The 25,011-nt window shown below is 36.3% G+C and overlaps 1 protein-coding gene across 1 annotated transcript in view; it reads left to right on the top strand.

Annotated features, from left to right (window-relative positions):
• The window catches only part of OSBPL9 (oxysterol binding protein like 9), a 200,877-nt gene that overhangs the window by 130,685 nt on the left and 45,181 nt on the right, over nt 1-25,011 (top strand). Inside the window, 1 exon segment of the mRNA XM_037827248.1 lies at nt 24,229-24,324. Within this exon segment, the coding sequence (XP_037683176.1) occupies nt 24,229-24,324 (96 nt within the window).

Below are 25,011 nucleotides of genomic sequence, written 5' to 3'. Positions count from 1 at the left end.
ATGTCTTTGCATCCAGCTAAATTAGAAGGCTCCTTGAAGGGAGGTCAGAGGCGTTGCTCAGTCTCTTAATTCCCTCTTAGCCTTTAAGAGGTGTTCAGGGAATGTTTGATGATACTGATTAATGGAGGGAAAGCAGTTTGATTCTTTATTCTAGTAAGCTTTAATATAAACTAAATGCCAAGCGATTGCCTGCTGTTCTAGTTTGCTAATGCTGCGGAATGCAAAACACCAGAGATGGACTGGCTTTTATAAAAAGGGGGTTTATTTGGCTATACAGTTACAGTCTTAAGGCCATAAAGTGTCCAAAGTAACACATCAGTAATCAGGTACCTTCACTGGAGGATGGCAGCCGGCATCTGGAAAACCTCTGTTAGCTGGGAAGGCACGTGGCTGGCATCTGCTCCAAAGTTCTGGTTTCAAAATGGCTTTCTCCCAGGACGTTCCTCTCTAGCAAGCTTGCTCCTCTTCAAAAAATCACTCACAGCTGCACTGAGTTCAGTCTCTTTAAAGCAGTTTTGGCCTTTTCTATCAAGCTTCTCACAACTCTTCCAGAAACTCCCCATTATCCATTTAAAAAGCCGTTCCAACATGTTTGGTATTTGCAAACTCAGCAGCAAAAGCACCGCACTCTCGGTACCAAAATCTGTCCTAGTTTGCTAATGCTGCAGAATGCAAAACACCAGAGATGGACTGGCTTTTATAAATGGGGGTTTATTTTGCTACACAGTTACAGTCTTAAGGCCACAAAGCGTCCAAGGCAACACATCAGCAACCGGGCACCTTCACCGGAGGATGGCCAATGGTGTCCGGAAAACCTCTGCTAGCTGGGAAGGCAGCTGGCATCTGCTCCAAAGCTCTGGCCTCAAAACGGCTTTCTCCCAGGACGCTCCTCTCTAGCAAGCTTGCTCCTCTTCAAAACATCACTCCCAGCTGCACTCCTTTTCCTCTCTTTGAGTCTGCTCATTTATATAGCTCCACTGATCAAGGCCCACCCCGAATGGGTGGGGCCACACCTCCATGGGAACACCTCATCAAAATCATCTCCCACAGCTGGGTGGGGCACATTCCAAGCAAATCCAACCAGCACCAAAACGTCTGCCCCTACAAGACTACAAAGACAATGGCATTTGGGGGACACACTACATTCAAACCGGCACACCTGCCAAGCAAAGGATTGATCACTAGGACCCAGCCAACAGGAGGTTATGTTCTGTAGGTTTTGTAGTATCCTATATTCTACAAGATAGTACAAATTATAACAGTTTGTCTGGATGTTATAGGTATAAAAATCAATTTTGTAAATTTGGGCCCATTTTAGTAAAAAACCTTGCAGGCCCCAAAAACTGCTGTGTAAAGTATTACATCACAATGTTACTTAAATGTTGGCAAACATAAAGCCAGGTATAAATTTCTTAGGTTCATAATCTTATAGAATTATAAATCTGAAAGAAAATTTCAAATTACAGAAAAAAACCTCAAAGCAGTAAGATCTGAATTAACATTAATTTAATGTGATGAGTTAATCTTGCCTTGCTAAAAGTGGGTCACTACTTACAATGTGAAAATGTTACTGACTATTAGGATATAGATCCTTTTTAAGTTTGTCATGCATATGTGGGCTATGATGACTGTCATCTCGCCATCTGTTCTAATTTTGGGGAAACCTCCATGTGTACAGCATATGCCATGAAATCATTTGGCCTTCACTTCATACAGATAGATCATTTACATGCTTAAGGCTCTTCTGTGACAATTAAAGTCATAGTACTTGGTGCCAACTTGATTATAAACACAAACAGAGGCACTGAAATAACATGGTAACACTTGATTTTAAGGTTGTTACTGAGCTGATGTGAGGTATGGTTATACTAATTTTAACAGGTTATCAGAAAAGAAAACACAGATATATTGTAGAAACTTCATTAGATCCCAGTTTGAAAACATTCATGTGGATGCTTTAATTGAGTGGTGTTTGACTTGATGCTATAAATGAGTTTATTATTTTTAAAGTTTTATACCAAATAGCTTCTGTGATTATTCTTTGGGCCAAGAAATTGGTCTGTAATTGTCTTTGAATGTGTAGTTTATATAAGCCTATCTAGACTGCATCTTAGGTGATAATCATATTAGAATTTCATCACTACTCTCTTGTAATTTTATAATTTTTCCCCTTTACTATTTGTTCACTATCCACTGGCTTTGGACTCATACCCCTACAGAGAAGGGACATGATTCCTTGTGTAAGAATATGGGTAAGTGAAGTTTGAAGGGAACAGAGAGGGCTGTTAGAAACCTTACCAGAAATGTCATTGAATATAAGGATAAAACATCATTACACATAAAGGAGATGTGATGAAATTCATATTGCACATCATTATAGGAGTTGGAAAAACAAGAGTCATTTGCGGCCTTTTCCAAAAAAAAAAAAAATCTTTGGTATGTGTTGTAGTTTCCAAGATGCCAAAACAAATACCATGCAGTAGGTTGACTTAAACAATGGGAATTTATTGGCTCATTGTTTTGAGACTGGGAAAACTCCAAAATTAAGTCATGATCAAGATGATGCTTTCTCCCAGAAGGCTGTGCTGATCTGGGGCTGTGATCCTTGGTCCTTGGCTTTTCTGTTACATGGCAATTTATATGGCAATCTCTCTTGGCTTCACTCTTCTCTTCTGGGTTCCATTGACTTTCAGTTTATGGCTGCCCTCCCTTGTGCTTTCTCATTCTGTGGGCTTCTCTACAAGGCCTTTAGTAATAGGATTAAGATCCATACTAATTCAGTTGGGCCACTCCCTAACTGAAGCAACCTCACTCAAAAGGTTCTATTTACCATTGGTTCCCACCCACAGAAATGGATTAAGTTTAGGAATATGTTTTTCTGGAGCACATAGCTTCAAGCCACCACAGTATGATAATTACATATCTGCTAAACTTTTGTTATAGACAAACAGATTTAGTATTTAAGGTGCAATTTAGGAGAGTAGTTAAGAAATTAATCTTTACCGTTAAGATACCTTGATTCCACCCTCATTTTACTATAATGGCTTATGTGTCTAATTGGGTAACTAAGATTAATGAAAATCTTCTGGGTGTTTTTTGAGTGTCAAGCTGCTTCACTGAAGATTAGCTTTTTGAACATGCATTTCAATTTCTCATTATGTAAAGCTCTGTTTACTACAACTGTATTGTTTCCCTTGGCCTTAATGGATTTTATTTTCTGTATCACATAGAAAAATAGGTGTGTTTTGTTTTTCTGAAACTCTTGAAGCCTTTTGTTTCCCAAAGGAAATGACTGCAATAGATGTGTTAACCTCTCACACAGGTAAACTAGTATAAAGAAGTCACCAATTATTGGGGTTTCCTAAAACAAAGGAAGATTCCCCTAAGGGCAGTTGCCAATGTCTTTGCTGTTACTCAGGGCAAACTAATACTTGGCAACTAAACTGGAAATTTGGATTCATTTTTTCTTATTGATTCTATTGTACTTGTGTTGGCTGGTCTATCTCGAACTCCCAGGAAACTAGCAACAGATGGTCCAATTTTATACATAGCTGATGGTTATTCCTTTAACTGCCAGAAGTTTATTTTAACTTTGTGTTTTTATGGAAATCACATATTTTCCTGCCTTCTTTTCAGAAAAAAAAATATATCTTAAAGTAGTGTATGATCAATTAGAGCACATAAAGAATACGGAAAAGTTATTTATTTCGTAAATATTTACTGAGCACTTACTGTGTTCCATATATATTACGAGATGCAGAGGATATAATTGGAGAAAAAGCTACACATGGTCCTTGCCTTTATGAAACACAGTCTTGTATACAGAAGAAAATAAAAATCATAATGAGGGCTGAATTTTTAAAAAGCTACAATATAATAATGACATAAGTAATTCATGCTTCTGTAATTTTTTAAACAATACAGAAATTTATAACAACAGGTAGCTTTTCTCACACCTTTCCCTAAGGTTACGTCTATAGTTCTCATTTGTTAACTTCCAATTCTGATATAAAGTTAGAGTGCAAAAAAGATGGAACTTTTAAAAGAAAAGTAATTATAAAATACAAAGCCATTTCACTTACCTTGTGGCAAGGAGCTGTGTAATTCTAACCAAAGTAGTCAAATCAAATGTTTTAAATGAAATCTCCAAGTTGTTTCAGCAGAATTTTACCTGTAAAAATTGGGGCAATTTAAAAAAAAAATTTATGATTTAAAAAATGGTACTAAAAGGCTCATATAGAAAGTAGTGTCCTTCTGACCCTTCACTTTCTCTGTTCTCCTCCCCAGACTAGCCATTTTCACCTCTTTTAGCTGTTTATTCTTTTTTCATAGCATAGTACCTGGCATTTCATTCATTCAACAGACATTTATTAGGCACCTAATACATGCAGTCCCTGTGTGAGGAGATGCTAAGGATATAGTGGTGAATAAGACAGTACATTTTCACAGCCATTGTTGGGTTGTATAGTGAATTTATTCCTAGCCTTGAACCAAATGTTTTTGTCTCTTTTGTAATTCACTGAAAATTGCAGACAATTTATAAACTTTTGGAACACAGCAGCCCTGATCATAAGGTAGGGATTGCTTGTACCATATGCCAAATGTTCTATTTATCCCATCTGGCCAAAATGTAGAAATTTATTGTCTGACTTTCATTTTGAGACTCCTGGGTATTGGTCAGATGAAATATTGAAGCTACATATTCTGTGTCAAAGAATTTCTATTAGATAATGTTATCTGTTTCAATCATTTGGCTTGAGTTGTGAGGCAAATGCCTAGGGAAAATATGATTTGACTTCCTATATTTTTTCATTCTTTTTTTCTTCTATTGCTGCCAAAAGTATTTGTCATGTATGTCTGAGGTGACAGCAACGTAGAATGTGATTGCTGAGTAAACATTATTGGGCTGTGTAGAAGAAATATTTTTGAAAGTGGAACATGAAAGCCATATAGTTAAATTTTTCTTTTCCTCTTTAATAGCTATGGATAAAGTTTGCCTATTTTTTAGTCAATAGATTTCCTGGCATTTTAGTCCACCCTCCCTTCCCAATCTTTAGTGTTTTGATTTTTCTCAGATCATATTTTACACTTTTTGATCACATTTTATTTGTCTTTATTCTGAATGAAAAAATAGGTAGAAAGTTATCACTTTTTAAAGTTGTATAAAGATAAGTGTTGAAGGTCCTTTTGGTTCATGTATTGGAAATCATTTGTCATACAGGGACTTTAGACATTGGTCACTTAACTTTCTTCTGAAAAAACTTGTAGATTTCATTAAAAGCACTTGAACTGTCAAATCTGGTTAGAAGTACCATAGCTTCTTAGCACAAGATGGATAAAGGTAATGTGTTAATTACTTTTCACTCTAAATGCCCCACCTTTTGTGATACAAGCTTTATGCTAGGATTTGGAAAATGAGAACTACATGTCTGTAACAAATAGCTATCTCTAGTATTAAACAGTGAAAAGGTAGACCTTGGACTGTAGCTATGACCTCTGTAAATATGTAAATAGAATATAGAGTTTACATATGCAGTTGAGGGAAAACTATTATTGTTAGGAGACTGTTATAAATCATATTTTCTACTACCATTATCTTTAATCTTAACACTTATGTCTATAGATAAAAATTAATGATAATTGGGTTGAGTCAATTTTTACTAGACCATAATTATTTATACTGTACTATCACAAATGACAGTGCATTCATTAGATTTTATAACTGCTGACCTCTGAAGATGATGATGGGAGATTCTGGAGGACACAAAAAAAATCTGACAGTTTGCTAGGCACTGTTAGGTACAGATTCCTTATGATCCCATGAGTCTTTTTGTCTGGTTGGGGAAATAAGACATAAGCACATGAAAGAACTGGTAAGCAAGAATTGTATAAATATTCTTGTTTCTTGTAGGGTCAAACAGTACAGTACATAGACAGAATTAGAGATGTAGGCTTTTTTTTTTTCACCCCAGGCCTGGAGACTGCTTGATCAGCTAATATGGAATTAAATCCTTAGTGCTGCCAGGCACAAAATTAATTGCTGGAAAAGCAGATATTAAAGGAAAATTTGAAAGGGTATTAGTGAAGGTTAAGCATTGACCTTGTCCATCTGGAAAAATTAATTATTTTTCTCCATCTCTGTTTATAGTTGAATTGATATTTATCATAGAATTGATCTTTGTTTTCAGAGTCAGTTACCATAGAAAATCCAGTTTTTAACACCTTATATATACCAGGTATTCTGTTAAGTTCTTGAGATACAGTGTTGGACAAAATCAGATAGAATCCTTGCTTTATTAAGTTAACAGACTAGTTGAGAAGATAAACGTTAATCAAAGGATAACATAAACAGAAAGCAGATTAGTGGCTGGCAGGATTGATTGTAGGTGGCACGAGGGAAATTTTGGTGTGAGGGAAATGTTCTATATCTTAATGTGGTTACATGTGTTTATACATTTGTCAAAACACGGTAAATCACACATTTAAAATGGGTGCATTTTATTACATATAAATTGTGACTCAATAGAGTTGACTAAAAAATAGCACAAATAAATGTAGTTATAGTTGTGATAAGTTCCACAAAGGAGAGATATATGGGCTGTGAGAACATATAATAGCAAGAATTGATATGGGCAGGAGTTCCCTGAGGAAATGATGAATAGAAGTGAAAGACAGAACAGCATGTGCCAAGTCCCTGTGGTTGGAAGGTTCATGGCAAATTAAAGAACTATGAAACAGGCTATTGTGTGGAGGGCAGAAAATGAGGGAATACAAGGTGTAAGGGAGAGCTAGGGGTTAAGTAGGGGCTAATCCTTGCAGGCCATTCTTAAGGTTTTGAGTTGTACAGTAGCACAATGGAAAGCCATTGAAATTATTTAATTGGGGGAGGGGCTGATGAAGGGGTAATGAAATTGTTTTGGAAGAAACTTGATACAGTATTGAGAATGGAATGCAGAGGCTAGGTAGATTCAGGAAGACTTTAGTAAGGAGATTATTGCAGAATGCTGGGGCCTGTAATAAGGTGGTGGAGGTGGAGAGAAGAATTGAGAACGTTTTCAGGAGGTAAAAATGATAGGATTCAGTGATGGATTGAATATGGAGTGAGCGATGTGTCAAGGAGAACTGCTAGGTTTATGGATCATACATTAGGATGAATGATGTGGTTTCATTTACTGAGATAGGGTGCAGCGATTGGAGGAGGACCAGGCTTTTGAGAAATAGAAAAGGGAAGAAGGTGCATATGGTATTGGGACCTTTTGAAGTAATTTGCATAAATCAAACTAAAGTTATCTTTAACATTGAGTACAGTAAGCAGTTTGGCTTATTTATTCAGAAAACATTCATTGAATGCTTTGTGCAGTATGCACTACGATGGTAGGTGTTGTAGTGGGTACCAGTAGGGCTACAAAAAGTAATTAGATTAATTAATTTAGGAGTTTACTAAATAGTAGAGTCCTAGAAGGGAGAAGAAGGATAGGTATATAAATAGCTATGAGGAAACATAGTAAGAGCAGAAGAGGAGATTGTCTTCCAAATCAATGAGTTAATCATTTATGTTTGTGATTTCCTGCATTTTGGATGATTCTCTCTCGAGGTTCTCTAAGCCCAAAATTATAGATATAATCTTGAAGTTATATCATTTAGCTTCCTGAAGCATCTTCACAAGCCACCTACATTCCTCGTGGAGCTGTGGCACAACAGCTTTTGTTTATAGATATAATCCCCTCCCTCCCCTCCTTTTCCCACCTTCACCGCACACGCAAAACAACTTTGCGGAAGTAAGCAAAATCAGTTACCAAGATGACACTTCTGGGCCTAGGCTCCTCAGTTGCCAAAATATTTAGGATTAGAGCTAGAAGCTCGTGTGTGCAGACGAACAACATTTACGACTGTGACTGGTTTCTTTCCCAGTCGCCACCCAGTAGGAATCCCTGGGGCCAGAACTCCGAGGCTAAGCTGAGCTTTCTTGAGCGACGACCGCTCTTTCTGGGGGCGGTGCTATTGCGGCGGGGCGGTGGCCGCATGTCCTGAAGAGCAGGTCCGGGTGCGGATGCGCAGCGCCGGCCCGCACTTCCCAGGATGAGCTCTGGGCCCCTCGAGGAGGCGGTGGGGTCTGGCTGGTCTGGGCGGGGGCCAGGGAGAGGGCGCTTGGGTGCTCGCTTGTCGCTGCCGGTCCCTCCCACTCCCGGAGGGCTCCCTCCTGCCGCTCCACTCCAAAACTGGCCCAACCACCAATCATCAGCCACTCACCTCCCCTACAGCAGGTGACCTATGGCCAATCGCCAGGGGTCTCTTTGCTAGGATCCGGCAGGGCTAGCCAATCGGGGCGGTCCTTAGGGCGGGGGTGGAGTAGGAGTAGGGGTGTAGGGGGTGTCCTGGGGGAATGGGCTGAACCTCACGCTGCACCCACTGTGCTGCAGCCCGGGGATCTGGTCGAGGGGAGAGAGAAGGGGTGCTCAAAGCAGCCCCCGGCTCTCTCCCTTGGAGGAAGGGAGGGCGAGGTCCTTGGCGAATGGCTTTCTTGCTGGCCAGTTGCAGAGTGAGTAGACTCCCAGGGTCTGGGAGAGGGACTGACCTCTATCCGTGAGCCCCCCGAATCCCTGCTGTCTGCCCGGGGCCAGGCTGTAGGCTCGAATGTCATCTGCTGGCTGCTTCTCTTCCGCTGCCCTCTGGGTTGAGTACAACGTGGCTGCCCAGGCCCTCTCTATCCAGAGGGCTCTCCTCACTTTCTCGGCCGAGATGAGTTGGAAGCTGAGGCTAGGGGCCGTCTGTTCCACCGAGAGGTCTTTCGCTACCAAAGAGTGAATCTCTTTCCTTCTTTTCATCCCTTTTGGTGAAACTATATTTTCTTCTTGAAGGCCGTCTCAGAATATTAATTTTCTCTTAATGTGAAAGCCGAATTTTGACGAGTTGCCCATTAATAGACTCTCCAGTTGCGGGCCAATTTTGTTGTTTTATTTCTGGCATGTTGTTTTTGGTTGGCCCTGTATTTCTGTGTGTTATAATAATGATGCTGTTATTTATGTGTACGCTTGTGGATAGGGAGTGGTTTTGTGATTTTTGTATAGCTAGTAGAAAAATACTGAAAACTTTGAAATAGTTGTATAGGGTTTCACATAACAAGTGAAGGGAAAGGTTTAGGCTCTCAGCCCAGCTTAGGTATGTAAATTTGAGTAAAATGATAGACCAGGAATCATATTTGAACCATTATGGACTTTTTGCTGGCATTCACCCAAGTATTTTTGTTGTGAGAGAGTGTTTGAGACGTGTTGAACAAGAAAACTTTTTGCCAATTTGAAGTAACATTTGGTTTTGCTTGTTATTGATCTTTATTTACTTGTAATTGTATTCAGGAAATTAAAAACAAATCGAGTAATTATTTCCTAGTTTCTCAGTGGAAAAGCTTGGAAGGATCTTAGAATAATACTTGCAATTTTAAAAGCTTTTGCAGTGAACTTTAAAACTGAAAGTTCTTATACAGTTAGCTATGAATCATCTCAGAACATTGCCGTTTGAACCAAGTAGGTGATAAACTCTTTTAATGAATAGTGTTAATCTCTCATTTACTTTTCTTTTTGTGCAGCCCAGCAAGAAACAGTGTAAATAAACATATCTTATCACCTTTTCTAGCCCAAAAAAAGTATACGTCACTAAACATCAAATTTTTAGTCTGAGAGCTTAGAATGGGAAACAAGGAAGAGATAATAGAGAAACTGGATCTGTTCCCAAAGTGTCCTAAGTTTGGTTTTGACAGAGATGACATTGTATTTGAAGTCCCCTTCAGTGAAAACAAGGCTGCAAAGGCAATTGATCACATCCATTTTGGTATTTCTAAAGTTCTAGATAGTATGTTTTTTTTTTTTAATCATGTGAAAAGATTGTAATAATCTAACCATTGAATTGTCCTCAGTTCATCCCCAGTTGATGTGAAGATTGGCAAGGAACTTAGTTCAGTGTAAGGTTGATTCAGATACCACTATGCTCTGCTGGTTGGAAAATCAGGCAGTTACATAGTTTATTGGTTGAGAAAGAGGAAGATAACAAGAAAACAATCTGATGAGCCTTTATTCTGAAAAGTAAATTCAAGAATGTCCCCTGGGATATATCAGTATCTAAACTTTCTAGTTATAGTGATGACTGATGTTTATTGTGATACTTTTTTTAACCTAATTTTATTGAGATATATCCACACACCGTACAATCCATCCAAAGTACACAATGTGATTCTTATGATAGTAGAAAAAGACGGTTTTATGGTTACTATAATATACTTAGCAGAAAATTATATTTTGGAAGATTCTCTATAAAGGTTTGAACAAAGATTGTTTGAAAAAAAATAGTTCTTTGATAGGAACTATATATGTATATATATATATATGCGTGCCTGGTATTCTTCCCTAAATATTTTAATTAATTGAAGTTCTGCCACTCTCAGGCACTTAGTTATTTAAAGCCATTTTCCATCACCTTTATTTTCCATGTCCAGCCACAAAGTCTTGTTAAATGTGCCTTAATAATATCTCTTGGATTTGGCCTCTTTTTTTAACAGACGATATTGCTTTAATTTAGGCCCTTATCTCACCTAGACTTCTGTAGAGACCTTCTACCTAGTCTTCCTGTCACTGAACTCTCCTGCCCATCCCCTTTATCCTTAAAAACGAATCTGACTCACTCCCTCCCGTGCTTAAAAACCTGTTTTGGTTCCCTCTTGCCAAAGTCCGGCTGCCTGTCCTGTCCTTCAAGGCCCTTCACGATATGGTCCTAATTTTTCTGTGTCTGAACTCAGCCCTGGGTGCTTCACCCAAGGCATCATTTCTAGCACTGTTAACTATTTCTCATTTAGAACATACTATCTGTAGCCTCTCATAATTCCTTGCCTTTTATAGCCTTTTCTTTCTCTTTAGATTACCACACTGTATCTCAAGTGAGAAACCTCCAATTCTTCCCTTAACATAGAACTTAATCTTTTCTATGATGTCTTCCTCCAGGCAGAATGAGTGAGAGTTACTCTTGTCCTTTGTATGCTTCCATAGCTCTTTGATCATATTTCTATGTTACAGTCCTTACTAGGTTGTACTGTAAATTTTTTGTTCACATGTCTGATTCTTATATTAGACTCTAACTTCCAGGAGATCGGAGGCCTTTGCCCCTAGTCTAGTGCTTGGCACCTAGTCGATGTTCAGTAAATGCTTGTTAAATGATCAGAACACCTGACTTAGTAATAGCCTAACTGTGCAAACCTTTGACTCAATTGTATGGAGTTAGGTGTATTCCTGCAAATTGAAAATATTTGCTAGGTCACCAAGCTCCCTGGTTGCTATCAGACATGAGAGAGGGCCTGGAGAAAATGTTTAGAAACAGTGTTATAACTGGTGGGTAGATTCCCAGGCAATCTCCCCACACAATCTATAAGGTCTCTAATACAGTTGAAAGTATACTAATAGTGGTAGTACAAGTTGGTTCTTTGACACGTTAGTATCATAGGAAAAAGAGCATGTTGATGACTAGAGAAGTGAGGGAGACTTCTTGAGAGGAAGGAGTGAACTTTGAGCTGATTATAGAAGATTAAGTAATAATTATATTTGCTGTTTTCCCTGTTGTCCTTAAAGATGTCCTTTGAAGGTGATGATAGTACTTAGCACATAATAGTAAATATTTGTGTCATCAATGAATGGTAATGATTTGTGTTTGTGTATGGTAGTGATCGGGGTGTGGGTGTATGTGAGGGTGAAAAAAAGAGAGAGGGAGGGGGAGAGAGAACTCTAGTCCTTCTCAAATTGGAGTTCATTTATTTCTGAGACATTTTAAGGACTTTACTTGTTGACTATACTGACTGAGCAACTAATGTGCCACATCAACCAAGTTGTTCTGCTTATTCCATTGTTTCTTTGCATTCTCTGCATTCCAGAGCATGTTTTAAATTCTGATTGTGTTAGTCTTTCTCATTCAGTTTCAAGGTTACACTTAAATGATAGAGCTTTGCTTGTGTTTTAGTATTCTTTGTCATATCCTTGGAGGACTTGGATGCAGTTGGAATCTGTCAGTTTTTATCGTGTCTTTATTTAAATGAAATTAATTTTCTTCAAAGGTGAATAAGTAAACTTCAAGTTTTTCCAGTGTGGTGAGGTGTTTACTCACCTGGTCAACATGGTTATTTACCTGGAGGTATTGGCTTTATGGAATTCTAGAACTGGAAGGGATCTTAAAGTTCTAAATTGATGTCTACCTTTTATAATGGGGAAAACAGAGAAGCAAAGTGACTTGCCCAAGGTCACACAGCTTGAGACTAGAATAACTAGGGCTAGATCCCAGATAACTTGCTCTTGTATTATCTCCCAAAGGTAATGGGGTGCTGCGCAGGTAAACTACTCTCCATCCGTTGCTCAGCCCACTCTCCAAATCCCAGTCCTTTTTCCAATTCAGCCACTAATTTTGATTTCCTTGCACATTCAGCACTTGTGTATGAAAAATATCATCTTACATAAGCCTCTCTTTGTGCTTTTATTAGTCTGTCAGCCTGAGAATGTGCCTTTTCTTATTAATCTCCGTTTTCCTGCAGATACATTCTCTGCCCTTCTCTGCTCTGTGCCACACAAGGCTGACCTCTACAGTCTGCATCACCTGGGTGCATTGTCTTCTCCTTCTGATTGGGTTTAGTCAGTGGGACGCAGCAGCAGGAATTAGGCAAGAAAGAACGCCTTTGGGATACTTATTCCTTCTTCTGCTTCTCTGCTTTGATGCAGTTCTGACAGTGGCTATGTCTCTAAAACTATTGGGTCTGTTGGGTAGCTCCTCCTCCTCCATGGCCAGAGCTTGTGATTGGCCCCTGGTAGCATTGTTCCCTTGTCCCTTCTGGTTTGGGGTGGTAAAGGGTTCCTGCTCTTGCTAATTCCTGGGTATCTAAGCATCCCATATTGATTGCCTTAATCCTGCCCTCACATTGATAAATAGTCACTTCATTTAAAGAAAGTTCAAACATCCCATCTGATTAGGCTGTTTCCTGCCAGGGCCCACTGCTATGTTGCTCTTCTCCCCATCTGCTGTCCAAATCCTGCACTCTCAAAAGCTTCCTCCATGAAAACTTTCTCATCCTTATGACTTTCTTTGAATTTCTTAGTACCTTTCTTATAACACTTATTTTACCATGCTTGTCTCAGTTATTTGTAGACAGATGTTTATTTCCTCTAATACATTTGAAGCTCTTTTAGGGCAGGGTCTATACCTGCTTCATCTTGACATCCTCAAAGCATCCAGTGCAGCGCTATAGTCATAGAGATGCCCAGTGAATTAATTGTTGTAACACTGAATTCTGAAACCCAGAGTATTTGTAAAAATATGCTTATGATAAGATCTGGTTTGAGAGAAGGAATTTTTAGAGGGTTGAGTCAATTGCAATTGCCCAATCTTGTTTCTTGGCTAACTGCTATTCATTTCAATGTTTTTTTTCAATCCTATTCACTTCCTTTTTTCCTTAAAAACTTTTAGTTACCCTTAAAAAATTCAGCATCCATACTTGTAATATATCTTTGCAATAACTGAATGAGTGGTTTACCATTTTTTTATGAATACTGTTTTATAATCCTTAAGAATTTCCAGTTCTTTGATTACTTTTTTGTTTAAATTCTAACAGGTAGGCACATTGCAGAATTCCTTAATTAATTCATTTACACAGTTTTTGTTGAGCACCTAGTACAAATCAAGCGCTAGGCTGGGAAATATAGTAGTGAACAAAACAAAGTCTTGTCCCCGTGGATTTATATTCTAGCTATATTTTAGATCATCTTGATAGATTTCTGACAATAGTTAAACTAAATCAAGGTAATTTTGTATTATACTTTTAACAGCTGTAGCAAAAACTAAACCTGTGTTTCCTTCTAACTGTTTAATTGATGTTCACTGGCAGCTAAAATTGGATATGCAAAACAGCTTTGGAGTATATAATTTTTAAGGGACAAATGCCATACCAGTGTGAAATTTATTTTCAATTCAGGTTTTTTTGTTTTCATTGTGATTGTTATTTTTGTTTTGTTTGGTTTGGTTATGCTTTTTGTTTGGTTGGTTTGTGCAAGACAACCTTTTAGTACTATTATGACTAGCTTATTATTCAGCTCCCCTTGGATGCTGTTTAATTTGTCAATTTAAGTGTTATATTTTGCTGTGTAGAAAGTGCCAGTCTTTTTAGATGAATATGTAAGATTTTATTTTTGAAAACATTTCATAATCAAATTTTCAACAAGTATTAATTATGCTGTGAGGATTCTGCAGTGAGCAGTTATTTCAAAAGCTTGAATAACTACTAAAATACTGAGTTTAAGGATTTGCATGTTTCATATGAATTTCACCTAGTAATGTGTAAAGCAGATTTCCAGGAAATTTACCTAAAGCTTTCAGTTTTGGTGGATCCTCAAAGATGGTGAGACTTTTTGCTTTCCAAAATAGTGTTAAACTTAATAGTAGGCAGTAGTCTGAGGTTGGGGAGGGGATGTATTGTTTTCATTCCGTGCTAGTAAGCCACTCACAGCTTATTTAAGACCAGTAACCTGACTGACTAAGGTGTCTCAGGAGAGAATCTTTGGTTGCCAGCAGCACATGGTAAAACAGTGCTTTGGGTAGGTGGTATGACAGGTGTTTTTTCTTTATGAGTTTGCTTTCTTGAATGTTAAGTCATGATGATCACGTTGTTGGCAGGAAGGATGTGGGGGTGGGGTGGGGGCGGGACATAGGTATTGTGCTTTGTTTCACTGGCCATTTTTTTCTCAGCATTTCATTTATTCCAGTATAGTGGTGATTGCTAAGTTGTAATTGCTAGTATGTACTTTAAATGTGCTTTATACATTTGTTATGCTACTTTTTATTTTGGTTGGAAAGATACATCTGAGCAGCTGCAGGATTGCCAAATTTACTTTCTTAAGACATTTTAGAATTTTGTAGATAATTTAAAATGAATAATGATAATCACTTTGCTACTCAAGACACTTGTAAAATGTTTGAAAAATATTTACAACCTGTACAGTTTCTGAACATTTTTTATATAAAGCTATTTAACTATGAAAAAAAATACATTACTTATAAAAAGTAAAAAAGCATGAATGGATAAAGTAAAGAATAAGAGAGTCCCTGTCTCAGATACCCCCATTCCTCAATTCTACTGCCCAGGGTTAAGTTTCATGTGTTTTATCACATAGCTTGGTGTGTGTGTGTGTGTGTGTGCCCCTGTGTGTCTGTGTTTGAATAAAATAACTTTTTAAACAATACGTCTTCCCTATTTTTCATGTCTCTGCTTATCTAGCATAGGTAAGCACTTAGTTAATTTTACTTGTCTCAAATTCTGGTATCTGTTTTATTTCTGTAGTTCACTTTCTGAATATAGAGCCTGTAAACTTGTGTTTCATTTTGGACTTCATTTACTGCATTTCTGAAACCTCTGAGACAATTTCATGATATTTCTATCTTAAAGATGCTTTACATCCTTTATAGAAGGTGTCAATACAATTTATGTCCCAACCAGAATACTTTTAAGAATGAAGGAGGTTGTCAATAATAATTTTTCTGAGACAATAGGCATAAATAGGGACTATCCCAGAAAAACTAGGATGTACGGTTATCTTATTTATAGACTTCAGGTTTTTGTTTTGGGAATAATTCTTTATATGGCTTTATTGAGTTAATTGGGAGCATGACTTAAAAGAGGAAAATGTTACACATCACAGGCTTTATTGTGCAGTTGTTCAAGTAACCAAATTATTTCGTGGAAATAATATTAGTGCTCTGTAAGTCAAAGGAAGTTACTATTAGATGATGTCATGAAGAGTAAGCAGTTGTGCTAAGATTGAAGTTCATGAGATTGGCACTGGCATCTATACCTGATTCTTGTTTGGTAAAGCAGCTGATTTCTTTCAAAACTATATATGAGCAGTTCAGATTTGTTTTGTGCTATTTTTTTAAAAACTGAAATTTAATATTATGCATAAACTATTTTCTTTGTTATATAAGGATAAAAAATTCTCTTTTTTCAAGGAACTAATATGTATTCAAAAATCAGGTTCTCTTATGGAAGAAAAGCTTTCTTAATGTACTTTAACTGTTTGATACCAAAGTAATAAATGTAATTTATCTTTTGCGATTCAGGCATAAGTCCCAACAATTCTCTGAATATATCATATTGGAATTTTTTTCCTGATCTGTTTTCCAAACCATGTTTCATCATTTGTTTAGTTTATCTTTCAGAAGTGTTTTACTGGTATCTATTATCTTCTGTAGAGTTAATTAATTTACTATTTTTTCTTTTTAAAAATGGATAGCTTAGGTTATCTTCTTTTCTTGATTATACATCTCTGTTAAAATTGCATGTGGTTTATTACATTATCCAGTTATTCATTTTATCCATCACATACTCATTAAGTGTATTCTATATATTAGGCACTGTGTAGGGCTTGAGGATACGTTTCCAAATTATGAAGGGGGAGTAAAATACCTACCATTGTGTCACTTTACACACGTTACTTCATTAGCTATCCAACAACCTTCAATGGTGTTTATTATTATATCATCTTATAGATGAGAAAATGAAGGGGTAGAAAGAAACTTGTGCATGTCACACACATAATCAGGTAGTAAGTTGCAGATTTAGGATGTAAAACTAGATCAGTGGGACCTTAAAGCTCGTGTTCCTTTTCAGTTCTTTGGGCAATTTTTAGATTACATTTCAGTGCCTTTATGCTACGAACTCTTTTCAAATATCATTGTGGCTTAATTCAAAAGTGTTATCGATTTGTAGCCAGGGGACTGGGTTGGAATCTCAATTTAAAACAAACACAACCCAGCTGGGTGATTTGGACAAGCATTTGTAAAATAAGATTAATACCTTATATACTTAACTATCCTGTAATGATGAAATGAGAAAACTTGCTATCTAGCAGAGTACCTAAAAATCTGAAAAAACATTTTTAAAATATATATTGTGTATCCATGGTGAATCCATGCTGCTAGAACTGCTCTCTTAGAGCAATGGAGGAAAAAAACCCTGCCTTTTAGGGCATTTTTGGAGTAGCTAGCAGTTTTTGGTAAAATAGCTATTGTCATTATTTTGATAAAGAGAACCTAATTTGGAGCCTTAGATAATCAGGACATTGATTTACATGAGAACACCTTCCTGAAGATACAGTGGAGGAAAGGGTTTAATAATAGACTCAATTTTATGGACATTTTTGAATTGATAAGTCTTCCCTTCAGATGAATTGATAATTGAGTATTCTTTAGGATTAAAAATAGGTAGAATTTCTTACCTTCAGAACTTTTACCTTAAAGTTCTTCCTTTAGCCAAAGTGGATAGGCTACAGGAATTGTAAATGTTTCAGAATTTTCAGTAATAGAAGGGAATCAGACTACTTTCTATACCCTACATAAAATCATAGTCTTATTAATATTTCTGGTTTCGTTAATGTACTTTTTTTCATCATTAAACAAACTTTTGTCATTTGGCAGGGAAACAAAATGGTGCCCTTTCTTTAAAAACTTAATTTTTTAATTTGAATTTCTGAGTAAGAGAAAAGCCATTAAGTTTTGCATATTTAGTTCATTTTTTTTTTGACCTGCCACTAGCTGCTCATTACCTCCTTTTCTTCTGTATAGTTACAGAATTTTTTCTCTTATTATTCTTTTACTTAATTATTGGTGTCAGACTCACAGCATGGTAACTTTCTATTCTCTCTTTTCTTACCTTTATGGAAGATCAGTACCACACTTGCTTTTTCCAGTCTTCTGGTATCTCTCCAGTTCTTGAATTTTCAAAAATAATTGTAAGTGATTCAATTGTAAGTATGCCCTCTACTTCTTTCAATGGATGAAAGCTTATCTGTGGTGCATGTCATCTCAAATTGCTAATTGTGAACATAAACTTTCCAAATAAAGTGACATTTCTGCAGTTTTTATAACTTTAATTATAAGATATATTTTGCTAATTTTTTTAAATCTACTTTTGCCACATTCATGCCATTTATTTGTCATTAGGAGGCTTGTTTTCTTTGGTGTTTTTCCTTTGTTAATTTTTTAAGCTGTTATTCTTTTTTACAGTTGTATTACTAACTTATCCTCTTTTCTTGTTATTCTGAACTTTCTGTGAGACTTAGGTGGAATAATTAATGTATTTCCAGTATATTTTCCTTTTCTCTTTTTGCTACATATTTTTTATTACATACTATTTTGTGCTATATAGTAGAAAGCACTGAATATAGGATACTTAGTCCTTCAATATTTCACTGTGAAATAAAATTAATATGAAAATAATTACTCATTTGTGATTTTTTTTTTACATTGCTTTTAGTCAGTCATAGTCTTTCCTGTTCAACATTATTCTCAGTTCCTCAAGCTGCAACCATAAATTTCTTAATTTCCTGATTCTGACATCAAGAAGACATTCAACCACGTTTGAACACCTTTACCTCTGTTATATTACTCTTCCTCTGTCAGCAGGAATTACTTTATAAACTCTTACTCCCTGCCTCTAAAATTGCTTCCTGTGCTGTTATTACTAAGGGAGTATCATCTCCAAAGCAGCTACAATTCATATGTATTTCATAATGTTTTAAGGACTCCTCTTGTAATACTCTTCTTTTTATGAGGGTGAAGCATTTGATTCTGTGTTTAAAATATGAAGAGTATTTAATGTCTGAACTAAAGTCATTAATAGTAATTGATTAAATTTTGCTGACATTTGTTAGCTTTGAAGTGCCTTCTGAGAAAAGTAGTGCTATTCAGCGTAAGTATTAGAAAGATGGTAGGAAGTACTGATACACAGTTTTGAGGTAGTTTGACATTCTTCTACTAGTCTATATTTTATTTTAGAAATCTTCCTTAAATTGGACCAAATTGTCTGTCTATATTTTGCTTTCTCTCCCTGTATATTTTTTAAACTGAATACATAGATCCTGGCTGATATAGAATCATTTGATTTCATGTTATCTCTTTTAGCAACCAGTGTCACATGCATTCATTCTTACTGAGATGGTCTTGGGAGTATTGTAATCAATGAGTGGCGCAGATTCTGCCCTCACTGAGTTTTTATCCTTGGGACAAGTAAATAAGTAATTATGATAAAGTGTGATAAATATTAGATAGGGGGAGCTACAGAGTCCTCAACTCTGCTTGACCCTAACCTGCTTGTTCTCAAGAGCTAGTGTGAGATGTCATGGTAAGAAGTATGACATCACACTCTGTCTTAAAGGGTGTGCCCTATTCTTTCAGTTCTTTTCAGAGAAGACAGATCACCGTCAACATGGTAAAGGATATATTCTATTTTTATGACCTGTTTTAAAGCAAAACTTCATTGAAAAGGATTAATATGAACAAGTGTAATGTTTAATGTTCTAAATGTTGAAAGAGGAACAGCTGTAACTTCACATGAATTTTTATAAAATAGTCCACATTAGGAGGTAATGAGTTCTTCATCTCTTAAGATACTTAAGCAAAGACTAGATGTCTGTCAGAGATGTTACAGAAGTAACTTCTATGAGTGGGAGGTTGAACTAGGTGACTTTGAGGCTGTGTATTGTAAGTCACAATGTATAGCAAAACTTGTGGAACTTCTTCTAGTACATTATTCTTACTCAATTTGAGAAAACAGTTTAACCAATATCAGTTGTCTGAGTTATTGATAAATTTGTACATACTTTTTTATTGATTGCAGATAGGGGAACTGTATATTTAGATTATCTAAGTACACCAAAGACTTGTGGATTTCTGTGTAAAAACAGGCCAGTTATGGGGATTTTAAGCTGTCATTAAAAACTTTGCAGTGTACATTGCGTTAAGAAAGATGGAGTGGTGAGTAGATCTCTGACTTGGATGATATGAAATAAGGAGTTTATTCTTAAGTGTGAGAAATGTTGTGGGAGACTATCTAAAGGCATATCTGAGAAAAGAGCCAAGGTCAGATTCATATGATTGCAGCAACGTCAAAGGGTTGTGTTTTTTAATGCAATTTTATTGAGATATATTCCACATCATATTATCCACCCGAAGAATACAATCATTGGCTCACAGTATCATCATATAGGTGTGCATTCATCACCACAATCAGTTTTAAAACATTTTCATTACTCTAAAAAAATAAAAAATAGAAAGAACACCTAAAACATTTCATGCCCTGTATCCCTCCCTTTATTTATTTATTTATTTATTTATTTATTTATTTATTTAGTCTTTATTTATTACTCATCTGCCCATACACTGGATAAAGGGAGTGTCAGTCACAGGGTTTTCACAATCAAACGGTCACCCCATAAAAGCTATATAGTTATACAGTCATCATCAAGAATCAGGGCTACTGGAATATGGTTCAGTAGTTTCGGGTATTTCCTTCTATCTATTCTAATACACTCTAAACTAAAAAGGAGTATCTATGTAATGCGTAAGAATAGCATCCAGAATGACCTCTTGACTCTATTTGAAATCTCTTCCCTGCTGAAACTTTATTTTGTTTCATTTCTTTTCTCCATTTTTGTCAAGAAGGCATTCCCAATCCCACAATGCCAGGCTCATGTCTGGGAGTCGTATCCCACATTGGGGGAGGGTAGTGAGTTTAATTGCAGTGTTGGCTTAGGGAGAGAGGCCACATCTGAGCAACAAAAGAGGTTCTCTGGGGGTGACTCTTAGGCATACTTATAGGTAGGCTTAGCTTCTCCTTTGCAGGAATGAGTTTCATAAGGGCAAGCCCCAAGATCGGGGGCTTGGCTTATTAAATTGAGAGTCCCTAATGCTTGAGAAAATATCAGGAGTTCCCCAGGTGGGGAAGTTTAATATTTCCACATTTTCCCCTAGACCCTCAGGGGGATTTTGCAAATTTTAATTTTCTGCCCCAAATACCCTGGTATGTGTCTGGTTATTACATTAACCTGTGCAGAATAACAGGATTGCATTCCCTATTCTAGATTCCCTGTAATTATGTTGGTGAAATAATCTGTCCATACAGGTTAAATTAGATAGTATACTACAGAAAATTTAAATTTTGTACCAAATAAGCACCTCTTCTTTTGGTCTCACACAGAAGTTGACGTTTTAAAATACAGTCAGTGTCATCCTTTATCCTGTATTCTGATTTAAATTATCCCTAACCCTGTCTGTTGTATTCCTATCTCTAATTGAAGTCTAATGTCTTTTTCACCTTCTTTGGTAGTTGCTGAGTAATGCTGCTTTTCAGAGCTGCAGAACTCTGTCTCTGGGTCTCAGATGTCACTCAGATACCCAGAGTTACAGGGAACTACCAGGCTATACTCAGAGCTCAGCATCTCAGAATTTAGAAATAACACTCCAATCTCAGGAACAGATGTGACTGCTGTAAGAGCTTACAGTCTAGGAACCTTTACAGTGAGCCTTATCAAACATTATATACTCCTAAATAATTGAATGCTCAGTCTCTGCCCACATTCTGTCCTCTAAAAACCTATACCCTTGAATTCAATTCTCAGCATGTGCTTATTATAATTGGTTTATATTAGTGAGGCAATACAATATTTGTCCTTTCTTTTCTGACTTATTTCACTGAACATAATGTCCTCAGGGTTCATTCACCTAGTTGTGTGCCTCACAATTTCATTCCTTCTTGCAACTGCTCCGTATTCTGTTGTATGTATACACCACAGTTTGCCCTTCCATTCATCAGTTGGTACACCCTTAGGCCACCTCCATCCACTGCAAATCGTGAATAATGCCACCGTAAACACCAAAGTGCAAATGTCTATTCGTGTCTCTGCTTTCAGTTCTTCCAAGTATATACTTAAAATCGGGGTTGCAGGATCGTATGGCAACCCTATAACCAGCCTCCTGTGGAACCACCACACTGCCCTCCAGAGGGTCTGCACCATTCTACCTCCCTATCAACAGTGAATAGGTATATCGCTCTCTCCACATCTTCTCCAACACTTGTATCTCTCTGTTTGTTTTTTTTTAACAGTTTTATTCACACACCCTACAATCCATCCTAAGTGAACAATCAATGGCTCAAAGGTTGTTTTTGAAAACTTAATTTAGGTAGATCATAGATCTTAATAATTTAAATCTCATTTGTTTTCCTTTGTTCATTGGAAGATTTTTAATTAGGTAGTGATTTGTTTAAGGGCTGTGTTCATTACATTTTTACTGTGGTAGTTTTAAATGGATTCAAAAGAGGAAAAATTCGTAGCAATCTTTTTTCCCCCTCACTAAGATGCTTTGCCTTTTATTCATTTATGAATATACCATCAACCTTTTTAATACTTAGCAAGAACAAAGTATTAAACTGATCTTAACTGAATCTTGACAATTACATTATTGGTAATTGTGTTGTATTGCTTTGGGGAACAAAACAAAGCACCAAGCTTAGCAGTCTCTCTAGTTTTTCTGTGGAACTGTATTATGGAAAGAAATTACTCCCTTCCTTCATAGAAAAGTACAACAGTATCTCTGGATTTATCTTTCCTTTTCTACATCTTTTATTATCATTTTCTATATATTAAATGTTTCTAATAGGAACTTCTTTGGATTATCTTTAGAAATGAAGAATTTAACCACAATTTTATAAATCTGTCGCTATTTTGCATTCATTGTTTGCCATGGTTTTCCTTTTTTACTTTGTTTTCATACATGACATCTCATTGGGAAAGGGTTTTTCATTTCTTATTTCAAGCATGTATGTTTAGAAAACATGTATTTTTTTTTTTTTTAAGCCCAGGTAACTTTTATCATCTTTGAATTTGAAAAAGAAAATAAATTAAAAGATTTTCCATGGTCTTAATAGCCTTAGATTTTTAATGTTTTGATTCAGAATTTGAATTTTACTTTGGTAAGAGCAACAGTAGTAATAGAGTAAATTGATTGTGTTAGTAATAATAGTCCTTAGTAGAGGTAATAGCTCCAGCATTAACAATAACAGTAGTAGGACACCTGTATTTGGCAGCTAAGGAAACAGAAGCTTAGAGAGCCATTCAGTGTCTTGTTCATGGTCATACTTCTTGTTGGTGGCTGAGCTGGAATTAAAAACCCAGTTTGCCAACCCACTATGGTTTCCACAGTACCATACCATCATAAGTTGGTGTTTTGAGATAACTGATATGGGAGTGCTTTAAAAATGATAAAGTGTTATACAAAGATGGGGTGTTGATGTGACATAAAATATAATATAAATTGTTTAAATGATCAGCATGCTTTGGCCAAAGGCAAGGAAGATATGGCAAATGAAGGTCAAGTTTCAGGAATTTGTTGAACCATTGTATTTTACAGAGTTTTATTTAGTGTACAGTTTTGTGTTCAGGTTGGGTCTATGATAATAGTGGTTCCCAACCCTTATTCCTTTATTTAACTGTGTAGTCAACTGAACATACAAATATGGCACACTGGTAGTCTTTATTCTTTTGTCCAGCTGTTTTGTCTTTTACAACCAGAATTGTTGTGTTTTTGAGTCAGAGATGATTAAGAACTCAAGTTTCTTTTGAGTAAAGTTAAAACAGAAATCCTGTGCTCTTGGAGCTTAAAATTTTAAGTATACAAAAAATAGGATATGCAAATGCCAGACTGTTAATCCAAGAAATAAGTAGGCCTACTAAATAAAATGAATGTTTATACCATGTTCCAAGTGTAGTGTTCATGCCAAGGGTGAGTGAGTTGGGAAGTCAATTAAGAGAAGTGTTGTCACTTTCAGTGGGAGAGGGACATCATCCATAGAAGAGGTGAGAATTTCGTGGTGCCCCCCCCCCCCCCCGCTAGAGGAGGAGGTAGGAAAACTTCAGAGCCAATAAGAATGAGAGAACTGAATAATGAGAATATGAAATTAAGATTAGGGGACTGGAGGAATGAGATGAATAAAAAGTAGGGAGAAAATAGGTAATCTAGGTTGTTTTTATGTAGGTTCCATTTGCTAAATTACTGTTGTTCTGGAGGTGAATGGGAGCCATTATAGGGTTTTTGGGAGAGAAGAAAGTGATTCTAAAGGGTAGGGTAAATCTTTATTTGAAAAGCAGCATATTACATGGAATTGATGAGAAGGGAGTGGTGCTAGAAATTCATGAGGAAGATTGATATACTACTATTCTTGGAGATCTTAGATAACTAAAAAGACCTATTATCTGTGAATAAGTTCTGTTTACATGTTATAAACTGAAACATCTTCATCTGTGAGGGATAAAGTATTTTTATTTTTGTAGTATTAAGCATTGCTTGGGTACTGCTTGATTTATTGCGAATTTTCTTTTTCTGTAGGGTTTGGATTCAGGATTTGTTCCTAGTGTCCAAGATTTTGATAAGAAACTTACAGAGGCTGATGCTTACCTACAAATCTTGATAGAACAATTAAAGGTATGGCAGATTAGTTCATATATACAGTTGATGTGATAGATGTTACTGAACTTCATTTTGATAAAAAAGAGTTACTTGGCGTTAATTTACAACCCTAGTTCTTCAGCAATTTTTAAAGGTGGCTTATTCAAAGAGCTTTATCTTGAATCTGATTACATTGGTAAATAGTATGTATAAGGTACTTTTTTGGCTATTAGAATATAAATATCTAGACATAATTAGAAGAAAATAAAGCCAAATTAGGTTTATATCCTGTTTAAAATTTCTGTGAAACTGTTAAGTTTCAAGTGGCCTGATCTAAGACCTTGTTTTTTCCATCTTTTTGGGGGACAGGGCAGAGTTGGTCTCACTATCTTTTTATCATTACTGAAGTAAATTGTCTCCTTCAGTACTTAATTTGAAATTAATTAAAAGTGGAAGTGCTGGGAAGAAAAGGAATGTCTTAATTTGGAAGACAAAGCAGAAAAATCTTTTTTATTTGATTTGAATTGATATTTAAGTTCTTCAGAGTTAGGTTTCTTTTGCTTGAAATTCTATCACAGTAATTCATCTTGACTGTTTAAGATCATTCACCTAATAGAATTTGATTTGATATAGTGCCTTGAAAAAATATTATCTTGAAAATATAGTGTATATAAAATCATCACCTGGAAGAAATATGTTTGGGAACTAAAGTTTACTTTTCTA

This window comes from Choloepus didactylus, chromosome 2, assembly GCF_015220235.1.
Source record: "Choloepus didactylus isolate mChoDid1 chromosome 2, mChoDid1.pri, whole genome shotgun sequence".
Taxonomy (NCBI): domain Eukaryota; kingdom Metazoa; phylum Chordata; class Mammalia; order Pilosa; family Megalonychidae; genus Choloepus; species Choloepus didactylus.
This window is presented reverse-complemented; position numbering and strand designations above follow the sequence as displayed.